Source organism: Nicotiana tabacum, chromosome 17, assembly GCF_000715075.1.
Source record: "Nicotiana tabacum cultivar K326 chromosome 17, ASM71507v2, whole genome shotgun sequence".
Lineage (NCBI taxonomy): Eukaryota > Viridiplantae > Streptophyta > Magnoliopsida > Solanales > Solanaceae > Nicotiana > Nicotiana tabacum.
In genome coordinates this window covers 41221080-41241651 of record NC_134096.1, presented here as the reverse complement: position 1 = coordinate 41241651, position 20572 = coordinate 41221080, and the positions used below count along the sequence as shown (strand labels likewise).

The 20572-nt window shown below is 39.6% G+C and overlaps 1 protein-coding gene across 1 annotated transcript; it reads right to left on the bottom strand.

Moving 5' to 3' along the window:
* Positions 1-718: 718 nt before the first annotated feature.
* Positions 719-1482, bottom strand: LOC142171799 (uncharacterized). Its single transcript, XM_075235503.1, has 3 exons — positions 1453-1482; positions 989-1366; positions 719-781 (listed from the first exon to the last, which is right to left on the bottom strand). Exons 1-3 carry the CDS (start codon positions 1480-1482, stop codon positions 719-721), a joined length of 471 nt encoding a protein of 156 aa, XP_075091604.1.
* Between the last annotated feature and the right edge of the window lie 19090 nt (positions 1483-20572).

Below are 20572 nucleotides of genomic sequence, written 5' to 3'. Positions count from 1 at the left end.
TAGGCCCTAGTGTTAAACCGAAAAAGAGAAAGATCGAGGACGTTAAACAAAAAAAGAGCAAGATCGAGGACGATGGTGAGAGTGGTCTTGATTGCATATCCAAAGAACACAGGATTACTACTCGCCATTCTGATGTTTTGCTGATTAATCTGGTTAATAATGTACCACAACAGATTAAAATGGTAGGTTAATCTTAGTTGTTTTACTATTTTACTATTTGTGTACCTATTTATAGTAACGTACAGAGAATCTGATTTTTTTTAATTACAGTGATTGTGGTGCTTTTGTTGCTGGCTTTGCTGAGTATTTCATCCTGGGTAAGGAAATCTGAAAAGATAATTTTGATATTGAGACACTTCGCACCAGGTAGAGATCTCTGCTGTGGGATTATAGAAGGAAAAAATAACAGTTCGGTTCAATTAGAGGTGATGAAATCACAGGGAGACTTTTCAGGAAGAGGAAAAGGGGGCGACCGAGAAAGTAGTTCTGTTTTTTTCCATTTTAATATAGATGACTTTATTTTTTGTGTAGTTTGTGGTAGTCATTACACATTGTGACTGTGAATGAATTACAGTTTAATGAATATTTCAGTTGCTTTTTTCTTGAACAAAGTATGCATTTTCGTTATTGTTGCAGTTTTGTCAATGTTGTAGGATTTATACATATGTATACAATAATATACATAGTTATACAATTTTATACAAACTTAAACTCTCATTTATACATATGTATACATATAATGACACTGATTGTTTGCAGTTCTGTTTTGCATTTGTACAATCTATCATTATATTTAGCACCATTAAAAACAGTAACACACTATTACTAGATAATCAAAACATGTATAATGAAATATATTTAACTCAATTGTTTGTGAAACCTAACTACTCAACATGGAAAAATATGTAATAGGAAGTGTTATGTTTCTAACTATTTATTTTGGTCGATTCCTACATGTTTTTCTATTGTGACCACTTTGTCCACACACAGAACATGAAAACCCCCTCTTATACTCTTTCTCTGAAGCCGGTTTGAGTTTTCTCTTTCTTGGCCTTCCTGCATTTCTTCTCCCTTTTGGTGGTAGGACCACATCTTCCAGCACCTCTGTTGGGATTACCCATAAACTCTCATTTGGCATCGGATTCACTGGAAATTCATAAGTTCTAAGGGGGTTATCCTTCTTGTAGTAAGAAGAGCAATACTGGCCAGGTTTCAGCTGTTGGTTATTCAAAATTGCCCAAGCATGCGGACATAGAAGTTCATCCATTTGAAATCTGCCGCAACTGCATATTCCCTCTTCAAGGTACACTATGTTTCGTCTTACCCCTTCAAGCACAATATATAACTGCTTCGTAGCAGGCCTCACCTGCAAAAGTTTTCTTTTTAAAAAAAAACAAAAAAGCTAAAGCACATTATACATTATTATACAAAGTTATACATCCTTATACAAACAGTAAAATACAAGTCAGCAACGTCATGCATCATTATAGTTATTTCGTTTTATCATTATTTGCTCTGATGCAATTAGATTTTTTCGAAGGAGTTTCTAGTACTTTTCGCCAAGCTTTGTAGATGTCTCCATTGCAATTTTTCTGTTTTTGTTGCTCCACTGTTGTAGCAAATTTGTCATGTACTCCAACAATCGTATTATTGGTAGCTCTCTAGCATATTTGTTTGCTGCATTAATTGACTCTGCAATATTGAAAATCATTACCATTGACCTTTTCAATTTGGAGTATGCCCTAGACCACCTTTCGTAGCCAATTTCGAACAAGTAAGGTTGCACCCTCGGATCAAGTTTGCACATCTCTGTCATATAGTAGTCAAACTTCTCTATCATGTAAGCTCTAGCCAAAGAGAAGAAGATATCCTTCAATTGTTTGTGATATTTCTTGAATGTGCGCTTGACATTCTGCCATAAGTGAACATGCAAATATAATGTGGAACTTCTGGGTACACAGCTTCTGTGGCATTGAAGATGCTTTCATTTCTATCTGAAACTATACACATCCCTTCCCTAACACCAAAAGTACCCTTTATCTAAACGAAGAACCACTCCCAAGATTTATTATTCTTTGAATCTACAATTGCATATGTAAGTGGAAGGATTTTTCCTATTTATACAAAGTAGATATTAGGATTCAGACAATTATACAAATCTTATATACAGCTATACACAAATATACAACTTTATACATACTGCAAATCTTATAAAAACAGTAACTCTGAAATCCTATACACGTTTATACATGAAACTATAATATTATACAAACTGCAGAAACAAGGTAGATGCAGTCAACTCACCAGCTCCATCCTGTGTGCAAGCAGTCAATATGGTACCCTTATATGCTTCTTTAAGAAAACTTCCGTCAATAACTATTATCGTCCTGCAATGCTCCCAACCTTTGATAGATGCATATAGCGAAATATATGCGTAAAGAAAGTATCCATCTTCTGATTTGTGCAACTTTGTAACTGTTCCTGCAATATGGTACCCTTATAAGCTGTTTTAAGGAAACTTCCGTCAACAACCATTATTATCCTGCAATGCTCCCAACCCTTGATAGATGCATATAGCGAAACATATGCGTAAAGAAAGCATACATCTTCTGATTTGTGCAACTTTGTAACCGTTCCTGAATTTGTATGCTCCAACATATACAAATACCTCGGCAACTCCTTATATGAATTGCTCGGATTCCCTCTTATCATTGTTATTGCTATCTCTTTAGCTCTCCATGCTTTCATGTAGCTAACTTCAACCCCGTATTGCTTTTGTATGTCTTCTATTAAATCATTTGGGGTGTAAAAGTTTTTTGGATTAACATACTTGTCCTTGACTATACTAGCAATTATACCCGAAGTATCTTGACGTTGTGTTAAGTATTTTTCACCATAGCCGCATGTGTGATTATTAATGTAACTTCTTACTTTGAATATGTTTGCCTTGTAAATGGCAGAAGAATTGAAACTCCAAGCACAATTGTCATCCACACACATAAAGTGATACCTAGGATTAAATATCATTCAACTTCTAAATACACTTGTATACAAAAACATAACTAGATATATACTAACTTTAATACTTCTATACAAATATATACTACTTTGTACATATTTATACATATATATAACAGAATATACAGCTATTGCCATACTTTGTTGCGCTTGATCTCTTCACCTTGAATTGGAACCTCTCGCGTACATCCAAGTTTTACATTACATTGACAACTGTCTCTTTATCTTTATAAACTTGATCCTCCTCAACCAATTCGTTTAACATATTATCTATTATACCATAATCAGTGTTTTAAATAAATTCGATATCAGGCATATTCTCAATGTTATCAATTATGGATGCATCTTCAATATGATTTACACATTTGCCTTTATCTATACAACTGAAACTTGTAGAAACCAAACAATTGGAACTTGTACCAACCAAACAATTATCATAAATCTCTTTCACAGTCACATACATCAGGTACTCAGTGAAATCCAAGTTTTTTTCTTTAATTCAATATACACCCAAACACCAGTATCGTTGTAAATCAGGATCGGTGGCAAACCATCCTCTGGGAGAAACTTAATCTCTAATGTATTTAACTCAGAATCAACTCTAATCTGTTTCGAAATTGCTTCAACTAAATTGTTGTAGCTGAATGTAGATTCAATTATTACACAATCGCTGACGAAATTGATAAATTTGTTGTCATCCCATTCACCACTATGAAGAACAAAAACTGGATAAAGCTCCATCGAACAAAAAGCTGAAATCAAAATAGCAGCAAAAATAAAAATCGCGCTAATTGCAGCAAAAGAAATTCACTTTTCGTGTTTGATTTGCTGTTAATTCGAGATGAAGAAGAATTTCTAGGTTTTTTGGAGTTGCATTGAGTGTAAAATCGTATTTTTGTAGATTTGGGGAAGAAGAATGGAAAGAATGAGAGAAAATCCCGCTGAAAGAGAGAAAATCCCACTTCTGAATCCCAAAAAATGAAAATAATGCCCCTTTTTCGGATATGGGCTTGTTATTTTTGAGCTACTCGGTTGAAAATTGAACATGGGCTACAAAATTTAAAAGTAGGGAGCCCAAGTATTTTTATGTGAAATTTTCTCTTTAATTAATCACTAAACTCTACCATATTAACATGATTTTGTGTTATCTGCATTTCACCTATTTGTTAAATTATTCACAACTTTACCCAGTTGGCATGAGTTTGTACTTGTTCAATTGTACATCAAATTCTACCAGATTAGCATGAATTTGTATTATCTACCATCGACCTATTTGTTAAATTGCTCCTCAAAATCTATGTAATTGGTATAATTTGTTTGTATTGTTCAACAAAGTATGTTTCGAAATTGTAATTTGTTACAAAATAATATGACAAAATGGTAGAACTTTAGCTATAAATATTATATTATCATATAGCATTTGGCATAAAATGTCGTATATCTTAGCTGAAGCTTAAACAAAAGAAAGGTTGTGAGGTTTATTTATTAAATACCGCTAATTACGGGAATATTTTGCTAAGACCAGACCGGGGCTACGCTGCAAATTTTTTTGCTTTTTATACGAGACGGGACCAGTTGAAACGATTTTAAAAAAAGAAGTGGAGCGGGCTAGTTGAATGTAGGAAGGATGTCGTAGAAATGACACCAAATAGTCATTTTAAAGGGCTGCTATTTAGGAATTAGTCAATTTATCCTGAATTTTAGTTTTTCAGTTTAATTTTTCAAGACATAAATATTCTGAAGTGTCCTGAAATTAAGATTTTTAGTTTAATTTTTCAGGAAAAAATAAATATTTATTTATTTATCTCTAAATAGTAGCCCTAAGAATGCCCGCTTGTGCACTTCCCCTGTCTAAAATTTGCATTTTGATCCTTCCTGAAAAAATTTAAAATGAATTTTCATTCAACAAGGTGTGTTGCTCTGATGGTAAGCATCTTCCACTTCCAACCAAGATGTTGTGAGTTCGAGTCACCCCAAGAGAAAGGTGGGGAGTTCTTGGAGGGAAGGATGCCGAGGGTCTATTGGAAACAGCCTCTCTACCCCTACGAGGGTAAGGTTTGCGTACACACTACCCTCCACATACCCCACTAGTAGAATTATACTGAGTTATTGTTGTTGTTTCATTCAGATTCCTTAGTCCATCTACTCTTGTTTGATCAAGAACCGATTCCTCCAATCAAGCCACAAATCGAACTTTTAAAATTAATCTTTAAGTTCAAACTTAAACATTCATTCCTAACTCTGCTTTTTCCTTTCCTTTACTATCTGCAAGGTAAGGAGATCGCTCGGAAGAATGTTTTTTTAACTTTGTATTTTCTTTTCTTTTTTCTCTTTTGGCCAAAAGTAAGACAAAGGGCATCTTCAAAAAATTCTTTTTTTGTTTTCATAAAACACTTTCATTTATACAAGGTACTAACTTAAATTCAACAGTTTCCATTTTATTTACAGTTTGAATCCACATCAAATGAATAAAACCGAAAAAGAAAAGAGATAGGGGTGTGATGAAATTTTACTTCGTTACCGAGCGTTGTATAGGTCAAATTTTGATTAGACAGTTTGTTTTAGTAAGAAAAAGAAACTTCAGTGAGACAGGACAAGTTGAAAACTGATAAAATAACTATGCGGAGCGGATAAGGTAAGTTGAGTATTTCGCGGGTTAAAGCTCAACCCGTATCGACCCCCTAAATTTGCCATCCCTAGCCAATACGATGCTGGAGATAAATTTGACCAAAAATTCAATTTTTCTACACAGTCGAGGGATGACATGTAACATATTAAAATATATGTTGCTGGAATAAATACATTTTTCTTGGTGTATTATTTAAACCTTAGACGAATATACCGAAACTTACCTACTTGATGCATGCATTCAAAAAGTTCTTTTTTTTTTTTGTTTTCATAAAACATTTTCATTTATATAAGGTACTAACTTATATTTAACAGTTTTCATTTGATTTACACTTTGAATCCAAATCAAATGAATAAAAGCGAAAAAGAAAAGAGATAGGGTTGTGATGAAATTTTACTTCATAATCAGCGTTATGTAAGTCAAATTTTGATTATATAGTTTGTTTTAGAAAGAAAAAGAAACTTCACAGAGACGGGACATGTTGAAAATTGATAAAATATGTTGAGGGAGTGAGGTAAGTTGAGTTTTTCGCGGGTTAAAGCTCAACCGGCATCGACCCCCTCTATTTGCCATCCCTAGCCAATACGATGCTGGAGATAAATTGGACCAATAATTCAATTTTTCTACGCAATCGAGGGATATTTTATACTTTGCAAGTTAAGATGAGATGTAACATATTAAAATATGTTGATAGAATAAATACACTTTTCTTAGTGTATAAATAAAACCGTAGACGAATATACCAAAACTTACCATAACCTTACTTGATGCATGCATTCAAAAAGTTCTATTTTTTGGCTTTCATAAAACATTTTCATTTATATAAGGTAATAACTTAAATTCAACAGTTTTCATTTGATTTTCATTTTGAATCCACATCAAATGAATAAAACCGAAAAAGAAAAGAGATTATAACGACCCAATCGGTCGTTTTGAGAGTCGTAGCCCCATTCTCCCCATTTACTGCTCATTTTGTGATTTACAGTTGTTATATGACTTGCCGGGATAGTTGGTTCGGATCCGAAGAGGTTTCGGAATCAATTGAGACACTTAATCTCAAGGCTGAAAGCTTAAGTCGAAAAGGTTGATCGTATGTTGACTTATATGTAGACGACTTCGAAATGAAGTATTGATGATTACGTTAGCTCCGTTGGGTGATTTTGGACTTAGAAGCGTATCCGGTTAGTGATATGGAGGTCCGTAGTTGATTTAGGCTTGAAATGGTGAAAGTCAGAAATTTAGAAGTTTGACCGAGATTGGACTTTGTGATTATCGGGCTCAGATTGGGGTTCCAGAAGTTGGAGTAGGTCTGTGGTGTCATTTATGACTTGTGTGCAAAATTTGAGGTTAATCGGACGTGATTTGATAGGTTTCGGTGTCGTTTATAGAAGATGGAATTTCTTAGTTTCAACAGCCTTGAATTGGGGTAAGATTCGTGTTTTCGATATTGTTTGATGTGGTTTGAGGGCTCGACTAAATTTGTATCATGTTTTATGACTTATTAGTTTAATTGGTTGAGGTCCCGGGGACCTCGTGTGGAGTTCGGATGGTTAACAGAACGAATTTGGAGTTTGAAAGATTGCTGAAGCTGAGGGTCTTCTGGTGCTATCGCACTTGCGAAGCTTGGATTGTAGGTGCGAGCAAAGGAGCGCAGGTGTGGCAATGGGAGGACTGTGCAGTGGTCAGAGGCATAGAAGAAGTTTCGCAGATGCGGATACGTATCTGCGTGAGGTTGACCGCAGAAGCAGATTTGGCTAGGCAGCAGGGGCATCACAGATGTGGAGAAGGCTCGCAGATGCGGTCCCACAGGTGCGAGGCTGGGACCGTAGGTGCGATAGGTCGCCAGTTAAGTGAGTTCCACTGGAGCATGACTTTTTTCGCAAAAGCGGATGTTCGGGTCCGAGCCTAGGCTCCGCAGGTGCAGAAATGCCTGGCAGTATTTAAATTCGAGGGCTTCCGAGATTTTCTTCATTTTAAACATTTCAAGCTCGGGATTTTACGATTTTTGAGTGGATTTTCAAAGGGTTTCTTGAGGTAAGTCACTTGTGGTTATATTTATTCAATACTTATGGTTCCCCATTGAATTTTCCAACTAGATTGTGTGGTTTTGAGGTGTAATTTGGGAGTTTGAGGATAGGTATTTGGAGAGTTTAAATTGGGGATTTGGGTGTCGATTTGGTGTTGGATTTGGTAAATTTAGTATGGTTGAACTCGTGCCGGAATGGGTTTCCAAATTTTGTGACTTTTATTAGATTTCGAGATATGGGCCCAGGGGCCGGCTTTTGAAAATGATTTCTTTAGCTCGTGTTGATTGTATCGAACTACTTTTGGCTAGATTCGAGGCATTTGGAGGCCGTTTTGCGAGGCAATGGCTTGTTGGAGTAGAGTTTCGCACAGTTTGATGTAAGTAACACTTCTAAGCTTAGTTTTAAGGGTGTGAAACCCCGAATTTCTTGTTATGTTAAATCTTGTTGTTGCCCGTATTCTCACCATATGCTAGATCTATTGAGCTGCCAGTCATGTTAGAAACCCTACTTAGGCTATATGATGGTACTTTTGGAACCCACAGTAGTCGTTCTTTGCTGCATAACTAATTGCTTAATCTGTCAATTTGTACTCAGTCACAGTTACTACTTGCATATTATGTCTTAGTTTCTGATGTCTTTACATGTTATATCATATCATCATTTGTGGGCTGATTATCATAATTTTAGTGAGCCCGAGAGACTGGAGAGGTTATTGACTGAGTGGAGCTGAGGGCCTATTGTGAATGATATTTATGGGATCAGGTTGCACGCAACAGCATGCTTTATTGATTGATGACAGAATTTGTCTTATTATAGCGCTTGGGCTTGATCGGCGCCTAGGAGTCTGCACACCCACAGTGGGCGCAATGTTAGCAGTTATGATATTTGGGCTGGATCTTCCCTGTTTACTTGCATTTGGGCTGGATCTACCCTATTTTATTTATATGTGAGCTGGATCTGCCCTGTTAAGTTTTGTTGTGAAATCTGAAAGCATGTCTAAGTTCTTATTGAAAGCATGTCTAAGTTCATGTACTTTCACTTGTAGAATATAAATATCTGAGATATCATTGTCATAATTTCTGTAACTTTCCGTACTGTTAAATAATGAAAGTGGACTGTACTAATTGGACTTGTCACTACTTTCAGTCCAAATGTTAGATTTGTTACTTATTGAGTTCGTTGTCCTCACGCTCCACCCTACACCTCGTGTGCAGATCCAGGTGCTTTCGGTTTCGGCGGTTGTTGATTTGTAGAGGCAAGACCTTCGGAGATCATCGAGGTAGCTGCTTGGCGTTCACAGACCTTGACCCTCCTCCCCTATCTTTCAGATTATTTTTTCAGTTTTACTCCTAGACAGTGTACTAGACTTTGTCATTTCATCGATGCTCATGTACTCGGTGACACCCCGATTTTGGAAGAATTTATGTATTGAGTTATGATTTCCTATCCTGTTTTAAGAGATTTTCTGTTATTTAAATTGTTTTAGTATCTTTCAAAAATTTAAAGTGTTGGAAATGTCTGAATAGTCCATGATAGGCGCCATCACGACAAGTTTGTTTGTGGTCGTGACAAGTTGGTATCAGAGCCTAGGTTACTTAGGTTTCACGAGTCATGAGCGGGTTTAGTAGAGTCTTGTAGATCGGTACGAAAATGTCTATGCTTATCTTCAAGAGGCTGCCGAACCCATATGAGATTTCACATTCTTGTATTCCTGTCGTGCAGATTTGTTGATTTTGGAAACTAAAACTTCTGTTATTCTATTCTCTCACAGATGGTGAGGACACGTGCTACTGGACAGGACAAACAACCACCAGTACCACCAGCCAGGACTACGAGAGGTTGAGGTCACGGTAGAGGCCGTGGTAGGGGTAGAGGTGCAGCTCATACAACAGCTAGAGCGGCACCTGCAGATCGAATAGTTACTTCCAGCTCAGGAGCAGGGTCTAGATGTGGTTAAGCCAGTCGGGCCAGCTCAAGCACCAGTTGTGCCCATTGTGATCCCAGGCCTTTAGGATGATTTGTCTCAGATTTTGATAGTGTGCACTAGCCTTGCTCAGGCAGTTTCTATTCAGAGCACATCATCCACTTCTCAGGCCGGGGGAGGTACTTAAACTCTCGCCGCCTGTACTCCAGAGCAGGTGATGCAGGGACTTTAGACACTGGGGGTATTGCCAGCCCAGCTAATTGCAGTTGTTCAGGCACAGGTGGGTCCCGTTATGACTGATGATGAGCAGAGGAGACTAGAGAGATTTGGGAGGCTTCAGCCTCCATCATTTAGTGGGGCGGAGTCTGATGATGCCTAGGACTTCTTGGATAGGTATCAGCGAATACTTCGCACGGTAGGTATTCTGGAGACTAGTGGGGTCTCATTCACTACTTTTCAGTTCACTTGGGCTGCCTTCAGATGGTGGGAGGCCTATGAGAGGAGGAGGCCAGTCGGTGCTACACCACTATTATGGCGTGAGTTCTTCGTTCTCTTCTTGGAGAATTTGTGCCACCGACCCGTAGGGAAGAGTTGAGCAGGCAGTTCGAACAGCTATGCTAGGACGGTCTGTCTGTGACCCAGTATGAGATGAGATTTAAAGATTTGGCTCGTCACGCAGTTTGGTTGGTTCCCACCGAGAGGGAGGGGATTAGGAGGTTCATTGGTAGCCTCACCTATCAGTTGCATTTTTCTATGACTCGAGAGAGTGTATATGGTGTTCACTTTGACGAGGTTGTTGATATTGCTCGACGATTAGAGATGGTCCGTAGTCATGAGCGTGAGGAGAGGGAGGCCAAGAGGCCTCGTAGATCAGGTGGTTTCAGTGGTGTTCCTTCTGGGGGTTAGTTCTACCACGGTAGGGGTTGTCCCTATAGGCCCGCTCAGATGGATCGTCCAGTCCATCGTGGTGCATCATCCAACCATGGTTAATACAGTGCTAGACCGAGCCAGTCATCCCTCAGTGCCCTCCCAACTCAGAGTTCATCTCGTGTACCTTCAGTCTAGGGTTCATCTGCACCAGGTTCTTCTGGAAGTTTTTCTGCTTCTCAGGGTCCGCCTCAGTACTTGCCACCATTTTCCGAGAGGGGATGTTTAGAGTGTTGAGAGTTGGGTCATGTAAAGAGGTTCTGTCCCCGCCTTACAGGAGGTCTAGTTCAGCAGAGGAGTCAGGCCACGACTTCAGCACCAGTTACTTCACCACCCACCCAGCCAACTCGGGGTGGGGCTCAAGCAGCTAGGGGTCGCCCAAGAGGGGGAGGCCGATCAGGTGGAAGTCAGGCCTGATTCTATGCTATTCCTGCCAGTGCAGATGTTGTTGCTTCAGATATAGTGATCTCAAGTATTGTCTTAGTAAGCCATAGGGATGTTTCTATATTATTTGACCTTCGTTCCACTTATTCGTATGTATCATCGTATTTTGCTCATTATCTGGATATGCTCCGTGAGTCCTTAGTCTTATCTGTTCATGTATATATGCCAGTGGGAGATACTATTATTGTGGACCGTATATATCGGTCATGTGTAGAGACTATTAGGGGATTGGAGACTAAAGTTGATCTCTTATTGCTTAGTATGGTTGATTTCGACGTGATCTTGGGTATGGATTGGTTGTCTTCATGTCATGCTAGTTGGATTTGTCACGCTAAGACCATGATATTGGTAATGCCAGGTTTCCAAGGACTGAGTTGAGAGGTTCTCTAGACTATGTTCCCAGCAGAGTGATTTCATATTTGAAGGCCCAACGGATTGTTGGGAAGGGTTGTTTATCTTATTTGGCCTTTGTGAGGTATGTTGGTGCTCATAACCCTACTATTGATTTTGTTCTGGTGGTACGAGATTTTTCGGATGTGTTTTCTGCAGACCTGTCCGGCATGCCGCCCGACAGGGATATTGAGTTTGGTATTGACTTGGTGTCGGGCACTCATCCCATTTCTATTCCTCCGTATCATATTTCATCAACTAAGTTAAAGGAATTGAAAGAACAACTTCAGGAACTTCTTGATAAGGGGTTTATTTGGGCTAGTGTGTAGCCTTGGGGTGCACCAGTTCTGTTTGTGAAAAAGAAGGATGGCACCATAGGGATGTGCATCGAGTATAGGCAGTTGAAAAAAGTTACAATCAAGAACAAGTATCCTTTGCAGCGCATTGATGATCTATTTGACCAGCTTCATGGAGCGAGGGTGTTCTCTAAGATTTAATTGAGGTCTGGGTATCACCAGTTGAAGATTCAGGACTCGGATATTCTAAAGACAGCATTCAAGACACGCTATGGTCATTATGAGTTTCTTGTGATGTCATTTGGTCTGACCAACACCCCAACAACATTCATGCATCTAATGAACAGTGTATTTCAGCCTTATCTCGACTCGTTTGTCATAGTATTCATTGATGATATCCTGGTGTACTTTCGTAGCCGGGAGGAGCATGCCCAACATTTAAGGATTGTGCTACAGTGGCTGCGGGAAGAGAAGCTTTATGCCAAGTTCTCCATGTGTGAGTTTTGGCTTAGTTCGGTGGCATTCTTGGGGCATGTGGTGTCCAGTGAGGGGATTCAGGTAGATCCGAAGAAGATACAGGCGGTTCAGAGTTGGACCAGACCGTCCTCAACTACGGAGATTCGGATCTTTCTCTGCTTGGCCGGTTATTATCGTCGCTTCGTGGAGGGTTTCTCATCTATTGCATCGCCCTTGACCTAGAAGGGTGCTACTTTCAGGTGGTCGAATGAGTGTGAAGAGAGCTTTTAGAAGCTCAAGACTGTCTTGACCATAGCTCCAGTTTTAGTTTTGCCTTCAGCTTCAGGTTCTTATATAGTGTATTGTGATGCTTCTCGGATCGATATTGGATGTGTCATGATACATGAGGGTAGAGTGATTGCTTATGCTTCATGTCAGTTGAAGCCTTATGATGAGAACTACTTTGTTCATGATTTGGAGTTGGTTGCCATCGTTCATGCATTCAAGATTTGGAGGCATTATCTCTATGGTGTGTCTTGTGAGGTATTTACAGATCATCAGAGTATTCAGCACTTGTTCAAACAAAAGGATATAAATTTGAGGCAGCGGAGATGGTTGGAGCTTCTAAAGGACTATGATATAACTATTCTATATCATCCCGGGAAAAACAATGTGGTGGTCGATGCCTTGAATAGAAAGGTGGTGAGTATGGGCAGCCTTGCATTCATTCATGTTGGTGACAGACCGCTTGCAGTTGATGTTCAGTCCTTGGCCAACCAGTTCATGAGATTAGATGTTTCATAGCCCAACTGGGTTCCAGCTTGTGTGGTTTATCGGTCTTCCTTATATGATCACATTAGAGAGCGCCAGTATGATGATCCTCATTTGCTTTTCCTTAAGGACACGGTGATACCAAAGATGTTACTATTAGGGATGATGGGGTATTGAGGATGCATGGTTGGATTTGTGTGCTCAATGTAGATGGGCTACGTGAGTTGATTCTTGAGGAGGCCCATAGTTCGCGGTATTCCATTCATCCGGGTGCTGCGAAGATGTACCAGAACTTGAGGCAACACTATTGGTGGAGGAGGATGAAGAAGGATATAGTGGGGTTTGTAGCTCGGTGCCTTAACTATCGGCATGTGAAGTATGAGCATCAGAGACCGGGTAGATTGCTTAAGAGGCTAGAGATTCCAGAGTGGAAATGGGAACGTAACACCATGAATTTTATAGTTGGGCTCCCACGGACCTCGAGGAAGTTTGATGCTATTTGGGTGATTGTGGATCGGCTGACCAAGTCTGCGCACTTCATTCCAGTTGGGACTACTTAATCATCAGAGCGGTTGGCTCAGATTTACATCCGCGAGATTGTTCGCCTTCACGGCGTGCCAGTGTCCATCATTTCAGATCGGGGCACGCAGTTTACATCGCAGTTTTGGAGAGTCGCGTAGTGAGATTTGGGTACCCAGGTTGATTGGAGTACAACATTTCACCCTCAAAAGGACGGACAGTCCGAGCACACTATTCAGATATTGGAGGATATGCTACACCCTTGTGTCATAAATTTCGGGGGTTCTTCGGATCAGTTTCTGCTGCTCGCGAAGTTTGCCTATATCAACAGCTACCAGTCGAGCATTCAGATGGCTCCATATGAGGCTTTGTATGGGAGACGGTGTCGATCTCTGGTGGGTTGGTTTGAGCCAAGTGAGTCTAGGCTATTGGGTACTGACTTGGTTCAGGATGCTCTGGACAAGGTTAAATTGATTCAAGATCACATGGCGGAGTCCAGATAGAAGAGTTACATTGATAGGAAGGTTCAGGATGTTGCTTTCATGGTTAGGGAGAAGGTACTGCTCAAGGTTTAACCCATGAAGGGTTTTATTAGATTCGGTAGGAAGGGAAAGTTGAGCCCTCGGTATATTGGACCTTTTGAGGTACTTCACAGGATTGGAGAGGTGGCTTACAAGGTTGCCTTGCCACCTAGTATGTCGAGTGTGCATCCAGTGTTCCATGTTTCTATGCTCTAGAAGTATGTCGGCGATCCGTCTCATGTTTTGAATTTCAGCACAGTTTAGTTGGATGGGGATTTGACTTATGATCTGGAGCCGGAGACCATTTTGGACCGGTAGGTTCGAAAAGTGAGGTCAGAAGACATAGATTTAGTGAAGGTGTAGTGGAGAGGTCAGCCAGTTGAGGAGGCTACTTGGGAGACCGAGCGGGAGATGCGGAGCAGATACCCATACCTATTTGAGACTCCAGGTACGTTTCTAGACCCGTTCGAGGACAAATGTTTATTTAAAAGGGGCGGATTTAACGACTCGGCCGGTCGTTTTGAGAGTCGTAGCCCCGTTCCCCCATTTACTACTCATTTTGTGCTTTACAGTTGTTATATGACTTGCCAGGGTAGTTAGTTCAGGTCTGGAGAGGTTTCAGAATAAATTGAGACACTTAGTCTCAAGGTTGAAAGGTTAAGTTCAAAATGTTGACCAGATGTTTACTTATGTGTAGATGACTCTGGGATAGAATTTTGATGGTTCCGTTAGATCCGTTGGTGATTTTGGACTTAGGAGCGTGTCCAGATAGTGATTTGGAGGTCCGTGGTTGATTTAGAATTGAAATAGCGAAAGTTAGAAATTTAGAAATTTGACCGAGAGTGGACTTTGTGGTTACCGGGATCGTATTGGGGTTCCGGAAGTTGGAGTAGGTCCATGGTGTCATTTGTGACTTGTGTGCAAAATTTGAGGTCAATCGGACGTGATTTCATAGGTTTTGGCGTCATTTGTAGAAGTTGGAATTTCTTAGTTTCAATAGGCTTGAATTGGGTTACGATTCATGTTTTTGATATTTTTTGATGTTATTTGAGGGCTCAACTAAGTTCGTATCATGTTTGGGACTTGTTGGTATAATTGGTTGAGGTCCCGGGGACCTCGGGTGGAGTTCGGATGGTTAACGGATTGAATTTGGAGTTTCAAAGATTGATGAAGCTGGGGGTCTTCTGGTGCAATCGCACCTGCGGAGCTTGGGTCGTAGGTGCAAGCAAAGGAGCACAGGTGCATCCACGGGAGGACTGTGCAGCGGTCACAAGTGCGTAAGAAGTACCGCAGATGCGGATGCGCATCTGCGCGAGGTTTATCGCAGAAGCAGATTTAGATAGGCAGCAGGGGTATCGTAGATGCAGAGAAGGCTTGCAGATGCGGTCTCGTAGGTGTGAGGCTAGGACTGCAGGTGCGATGGGTCGCCCGTTAAGTGAGTTCCACAGGAGCGTGACTTTTTCCGCAAAAGCAGATGTGTGGGTGCGAGCCCAGGCTCCGCAGGTGCGGAAATGCCTGGGCAGTGTTTATATTCGAGGGTTTCCGATATTTTCTTCATTTTAAACATTTCACCCTCGGGATTTTGTATTGTTTAGTGGATTTTTGAAGGGTTTCTTGCGGTAAGTCGCTTGTGGTTAAATTTATTCAATAATTAGGTTTCCCCATTGAATTTGCCACCTAAATTGTGTGGTTTTGAGGTGTAATTTGGAGGTTTGAGGCTAGGGATTTGGAGAGTTTAAATTGGGGATTTGGGTGTTGATTTGATGTTGAATTTTGGTAAATTTAGTATGGTTGGACTCGTGGCAGAATGGGTTTTTAGATTTTGTGACTTTTATTGGATTCCGAGACTTGGGTCAGGGGGCCGGCTTTTGAGTGGACTTTTTGACTTTTAATTAAAAGCTTAGTAATTTCATATGGAAATGATTCCTTTAGCTCGTGTTGATTGTATCAGACTATTTGTGGCTAGATTCGAGGTATTTGGAGGCCGTTTGGCGAGGCAAGGGCTTGTTGGAGTAGAGTTTCGCACAGTTTGAGGTAAGTAACACTTCTAAACTTGGTTCTGAGGGTGTGAAACCCTGAATTTCGTGTTATATGATTGGTGTTGAGGTGACGCATGTGCTAAGTGACGGGCATGTAAGTGTGCACTATAAGAAATGTAACTTGATCGATTCCATGGAATTGAATAGTTGTTAAATCTTGTTATTGCCCATATTCTTACCATATGTTAGATCTATTGAGTTGTCAGTCGTGTTAGAAACCCTGTTTGGCTTTATGATGGTACTATACCCACAACGGCCGTTCTTTGCTGTAGAACTAATTGCTTAATTTGTCAATTTGTACTCAGTCACAGTTACTACTTGCATATTATGTCATAGTCTCTTATGTCTTTACATGTTATATCATATCATTATTTGTGGGCTGATTATCATGATTCCGGTGAGCCCGAGAGACTGGAGAGGTTATTGACTGAGTGGGGCTGAGGGAATATTGTGAGTGATATTTATGGGATCAGGATGCATGCCGCATGCCAGAATTTGACTTATTATAGCGCTTGGGCTGGATCATCCCCGCCAGAGTCTGCACACCCACAGTGGGCGCAATGCTAGCAGTTATGACATTTGGGCTGGATCTGCCCTATTTACTTGCATTTATGCTGGATCTACCCTATTTTATTTGCATGTGGGCTGGATCTGCCCTGTTATGTGTTATGTTTTGTTGTGAAATCTAAAAGCATGTCTAAGTTCTTGTTGAAACCATGTATTAATTCATGTACCTTCACTTGTAGAATATAAATATCCGAGATATCATTGTCATAATTTTTGTAACTTTTTGTACTGTTAAATGTTGAAAGTGGACCGTAATAATTGGACTTGTCACTACTTTCAGTCTAAAGGTTACTTATTGAGTTGGTTCTACTCACGCTACACCCTGCACCTCGTGTGCAGCTCCAGGTGCTTCCGGTTTCGGCGGTTGTTGATTTGCAGAGGCCAGACCTTTGGAGATCATCGAGGTAGTTTTTTGGCGTTCACAGACCTTGACCCTCCTCCCTTATCTTTCAATTTATTTATTGAGTTTTACTTCTAGACAATGTACTAGACTTTGTCATTTCGTAGATGCTCATGTACTCGGTGACGCCCCGGTTTTGGAAGAATTTATGTATTGAGTTATGATTTCCTATCCTGTTATAAGAGATTTTCCTTTATTAAAACTATTTTAGTATCTTTCAAAGATTTAAAATGTTGAAAATGTCTGAATAGTCAGCTTGCCCAGTACCATGATAGGCGTCATCACGACGAGTTGGTTTGACAGAGATAGGGTTGTGATGAAAATTTACTTCGTTATCAGGCGTTATGTAAGTCAAATTTTGATTAGATAATTTGTTATAGAAAGAAAAAGAAACTTCACTGAGACGGGACATGTTGAAAATTGATAAAATAACTATGTTAAGCGGGTGAGGTAAGTTGAGTGTTTCGCGTGTTAAAGCTCATCCCGCATCGACCCCCTCTATTTTCCATCCCTAGCCAATACGATGCTGGAGATAAATTGGACCAAGAATTCAATTTTTTTACGCAATCGAGGGATATTTTATATTTTGTAAGTTAAGATGACATGTAACGTATTAAAATATATTGATAAAATAAATACACTTTTCTTGGTGTATAATTAAAACCTTAGACGAATATACCGAAACTTTCCATAACCTTACTTGATGCATGCATCTTTCGTTTTCACATTTTTTCTTTTAAGGTGGGGAAAAGGGTTGAAGAAGGAGAATTACGAAGAAAGGAAAATGGTGAGATTAGATTAAAATATGATTTATTCATTTGAAGTGATCATAACTAACTGGGAAATGCATGTAACTATTCTTGCTAATATATTAGTTTTCAAGTTGTGTTTTCTTCTACAATTATTAATCATTATTGTTAGAGATAAAGTTCAATCTGTATAAGTTAGGATATCAACCTTTATAGTTAGGATAGCTATATTATGTTAGCTATATTTTAGGATATATGATTGTTCTATTAGTTTCCTTATCTCCCTAGACTTCTATAGTGTGTTGTAGACTGTTGTGTATATATTCAACAATGTACTCAATAGAAAACTATCGAATTCTCTCAACATCATATCTTATAACATGGTACCAGAGCCTACCATGGCATCAATTTCTCAACTTTCATATTCTACCTCTATTGCAGTAACCTTGACCACTCCAAGTCTTTTTGATCCGTTATCTCATGCTCAACTATCTTTTTCAATAAAACTCAAACCAACAAACTGTTGAGGTTTTTGTTTTTAAGATGAAATAGTCTTAAAATGAGGGTGAATGAGAAATGGAGGGAAAATAAAATTTTAGAGTAAAATTTTAAGTTTCTCCCTCTTGACAATGAGACATTGTCCCATATTGGAAGATGAACTGTTTTTTGGTGGGTATATATATAATTGCTCTTCTTGTAGCTCTTAAAGAGTTAAGAAGAAAGCAAGCCTCGCGCCGTCGTCGTCGTCGCTCGGCTCGGCTTCGGCTTCGCCTACGGCTACGGCTACGGCTACGGCTATGGCTACAGCTTCGGCTTCGGATTGGGATTTGGTCAAATGATTGATTGATTAATTTTTTGGACCAAATTTATTTGTTAATAGTAAATATTAACGTAAGATTATCCGCATTTGTAACGAATATTTTCCAATCCGTGTATTGACTATTTGGCAGCCGCCTAATGCTCTTCCCACCATGAATGTGCTTGCTCCACAAACAAGCTAATACTTGCTCCACCATGGAGGGTGGACGATTGGTCTTCTTCAATACTGGCTGCTATATATATGTGCAGCAACTGTTGAAGAAAGACACACACAATACACAAGACCAACAAACTGAAAATCGCTCAACAGATTTGGCTATACATTGCACTCCTTCCTCTCAGCATTTCCATATGATTTTCTGAGTTTCTACTCCTTCGTTCTGCATTGTTTTAACTTCAAACAAAGCAACTATAAGTGTGATTTGCTACCGAACTTTGTGTTCGCTGAAACACTGGGGTTTGAAGTACCGCTACACCAGTGTGTGATTCGTTCTATCCTGGGATGAAATAATCCATTATCTTGGGTACTAGGAGGGGATTAAATTCCTTAAGGAAACACTGTGAATTCAGTGGGCTCGAATTAATTAATGTTTCATTACGTTAACTTATATTTTGCAGAATTATTATTTACAAATACAACAATATTGGCGGGACTAACAATCTTAAGGAATTTAATATTTATTTCTGTATTTGTGTTATTCTTATTATTCTGCAAACAAAAATCTTTGTGGTTTTGTGTACTCCCGTTTTGGAGAGTAAAGCCTTCGTGGCGTTTTGTTGGAGATTAAAATCTACGTGATTTTTTACTCCAGTTTGAAAACATGTATTAAACATTTGTTTGTGTCATTTTTTTTCCAGAAAAAAAATGACGACTGAAAGCGAAAATCAAGTTGTTCCGATGGTGACTGCCAACGCATCGACAAGCCGAACACCGGCGTTGGCACCGGCAGAAAAACCCGGAAAATTTTTCGGGATTGATTTCAAGCGCTGGCAGCAGAAGATGTTCTTCTACTTAACTACGTTATGTCTACAGAAGTTCATCAAGGAAGATGTTCCTGATCTGCCAGATAAAACTCTAGAGAATGAACACTTTCTCGTGATTGAAGCATGGAAGCATTCTGATTTTTTATGCAAGAATTATATTCTTAGCGGACTGGATGATAATCTGTATAATATATACAGTAGCGTGGAGACGTCAAAAGAATTGTGGAATGCGCTTGAAAAGAAATATAAAACTGAAGATGCCGGGATGAAGAAATTTGTTGCCGCAAAATATTTGGACTACAAAATGGTAGATAGCAAGTCTGTTATTACCCAAGTCCAGGAATTGCAAGTGATTATTCATGATCTACTTGCTGAAGGTCTTGTCATCAACGAAGCATTCCAAGTAGCAGCAATGATTGAGAAGTTTCCTCCATTGTGGAAGGACTTCAAAAATTATTTGCAACACAAACGAAAGAAAATGTCCCTTGAAGATCTCATTGTTCGGTTGAGAATCGAAGAGGACAATAAAGCTGCTGAAAGGAGAGGCCGTGGAAATTCAACAATAATGGGAGCAAATATTGTTGAAGATAACAAAAAGAGAAAGAGGGCTTCTGGTCCGAAATACAACCCAAGCAAGAAGCGATTCAGTGAAAACTGCTACAACTGTGGGAAAACCGGACACAAATCTACGGAGTGTCGTGCTTCGAAGAAAGATAAGAAAAGGGGTCAAGCAAACATGGTAGTAAACCATGATGATGTTGATAACTTCTGTGCCATGCTTTCTGAATGTAACTTAGTGGGAAATCCTAAACTGCGGTGGTTTGATTCAGGAGCCACTCGCCATGTTTGTGCAGTTAGAGAAGCTTTTGCTACTTATGCTCCTGCTGGACCCGGAGAGACAGTTTATATGGGAAATGCTTCAACAGCAAAAGTTGAAGGATATGGGAAGATATTTCTGAAAATGACTTCTGGCAAGGTCATGACTTTGAACAATGTCCTTCATGTTCCCGAAATGAGAAAGAATTTAGTCTCTACTGGACTTCTTGTTAAGCACGGTTTTAAGTGCATTTTTGTGTCCAACAAGGTTGTCAT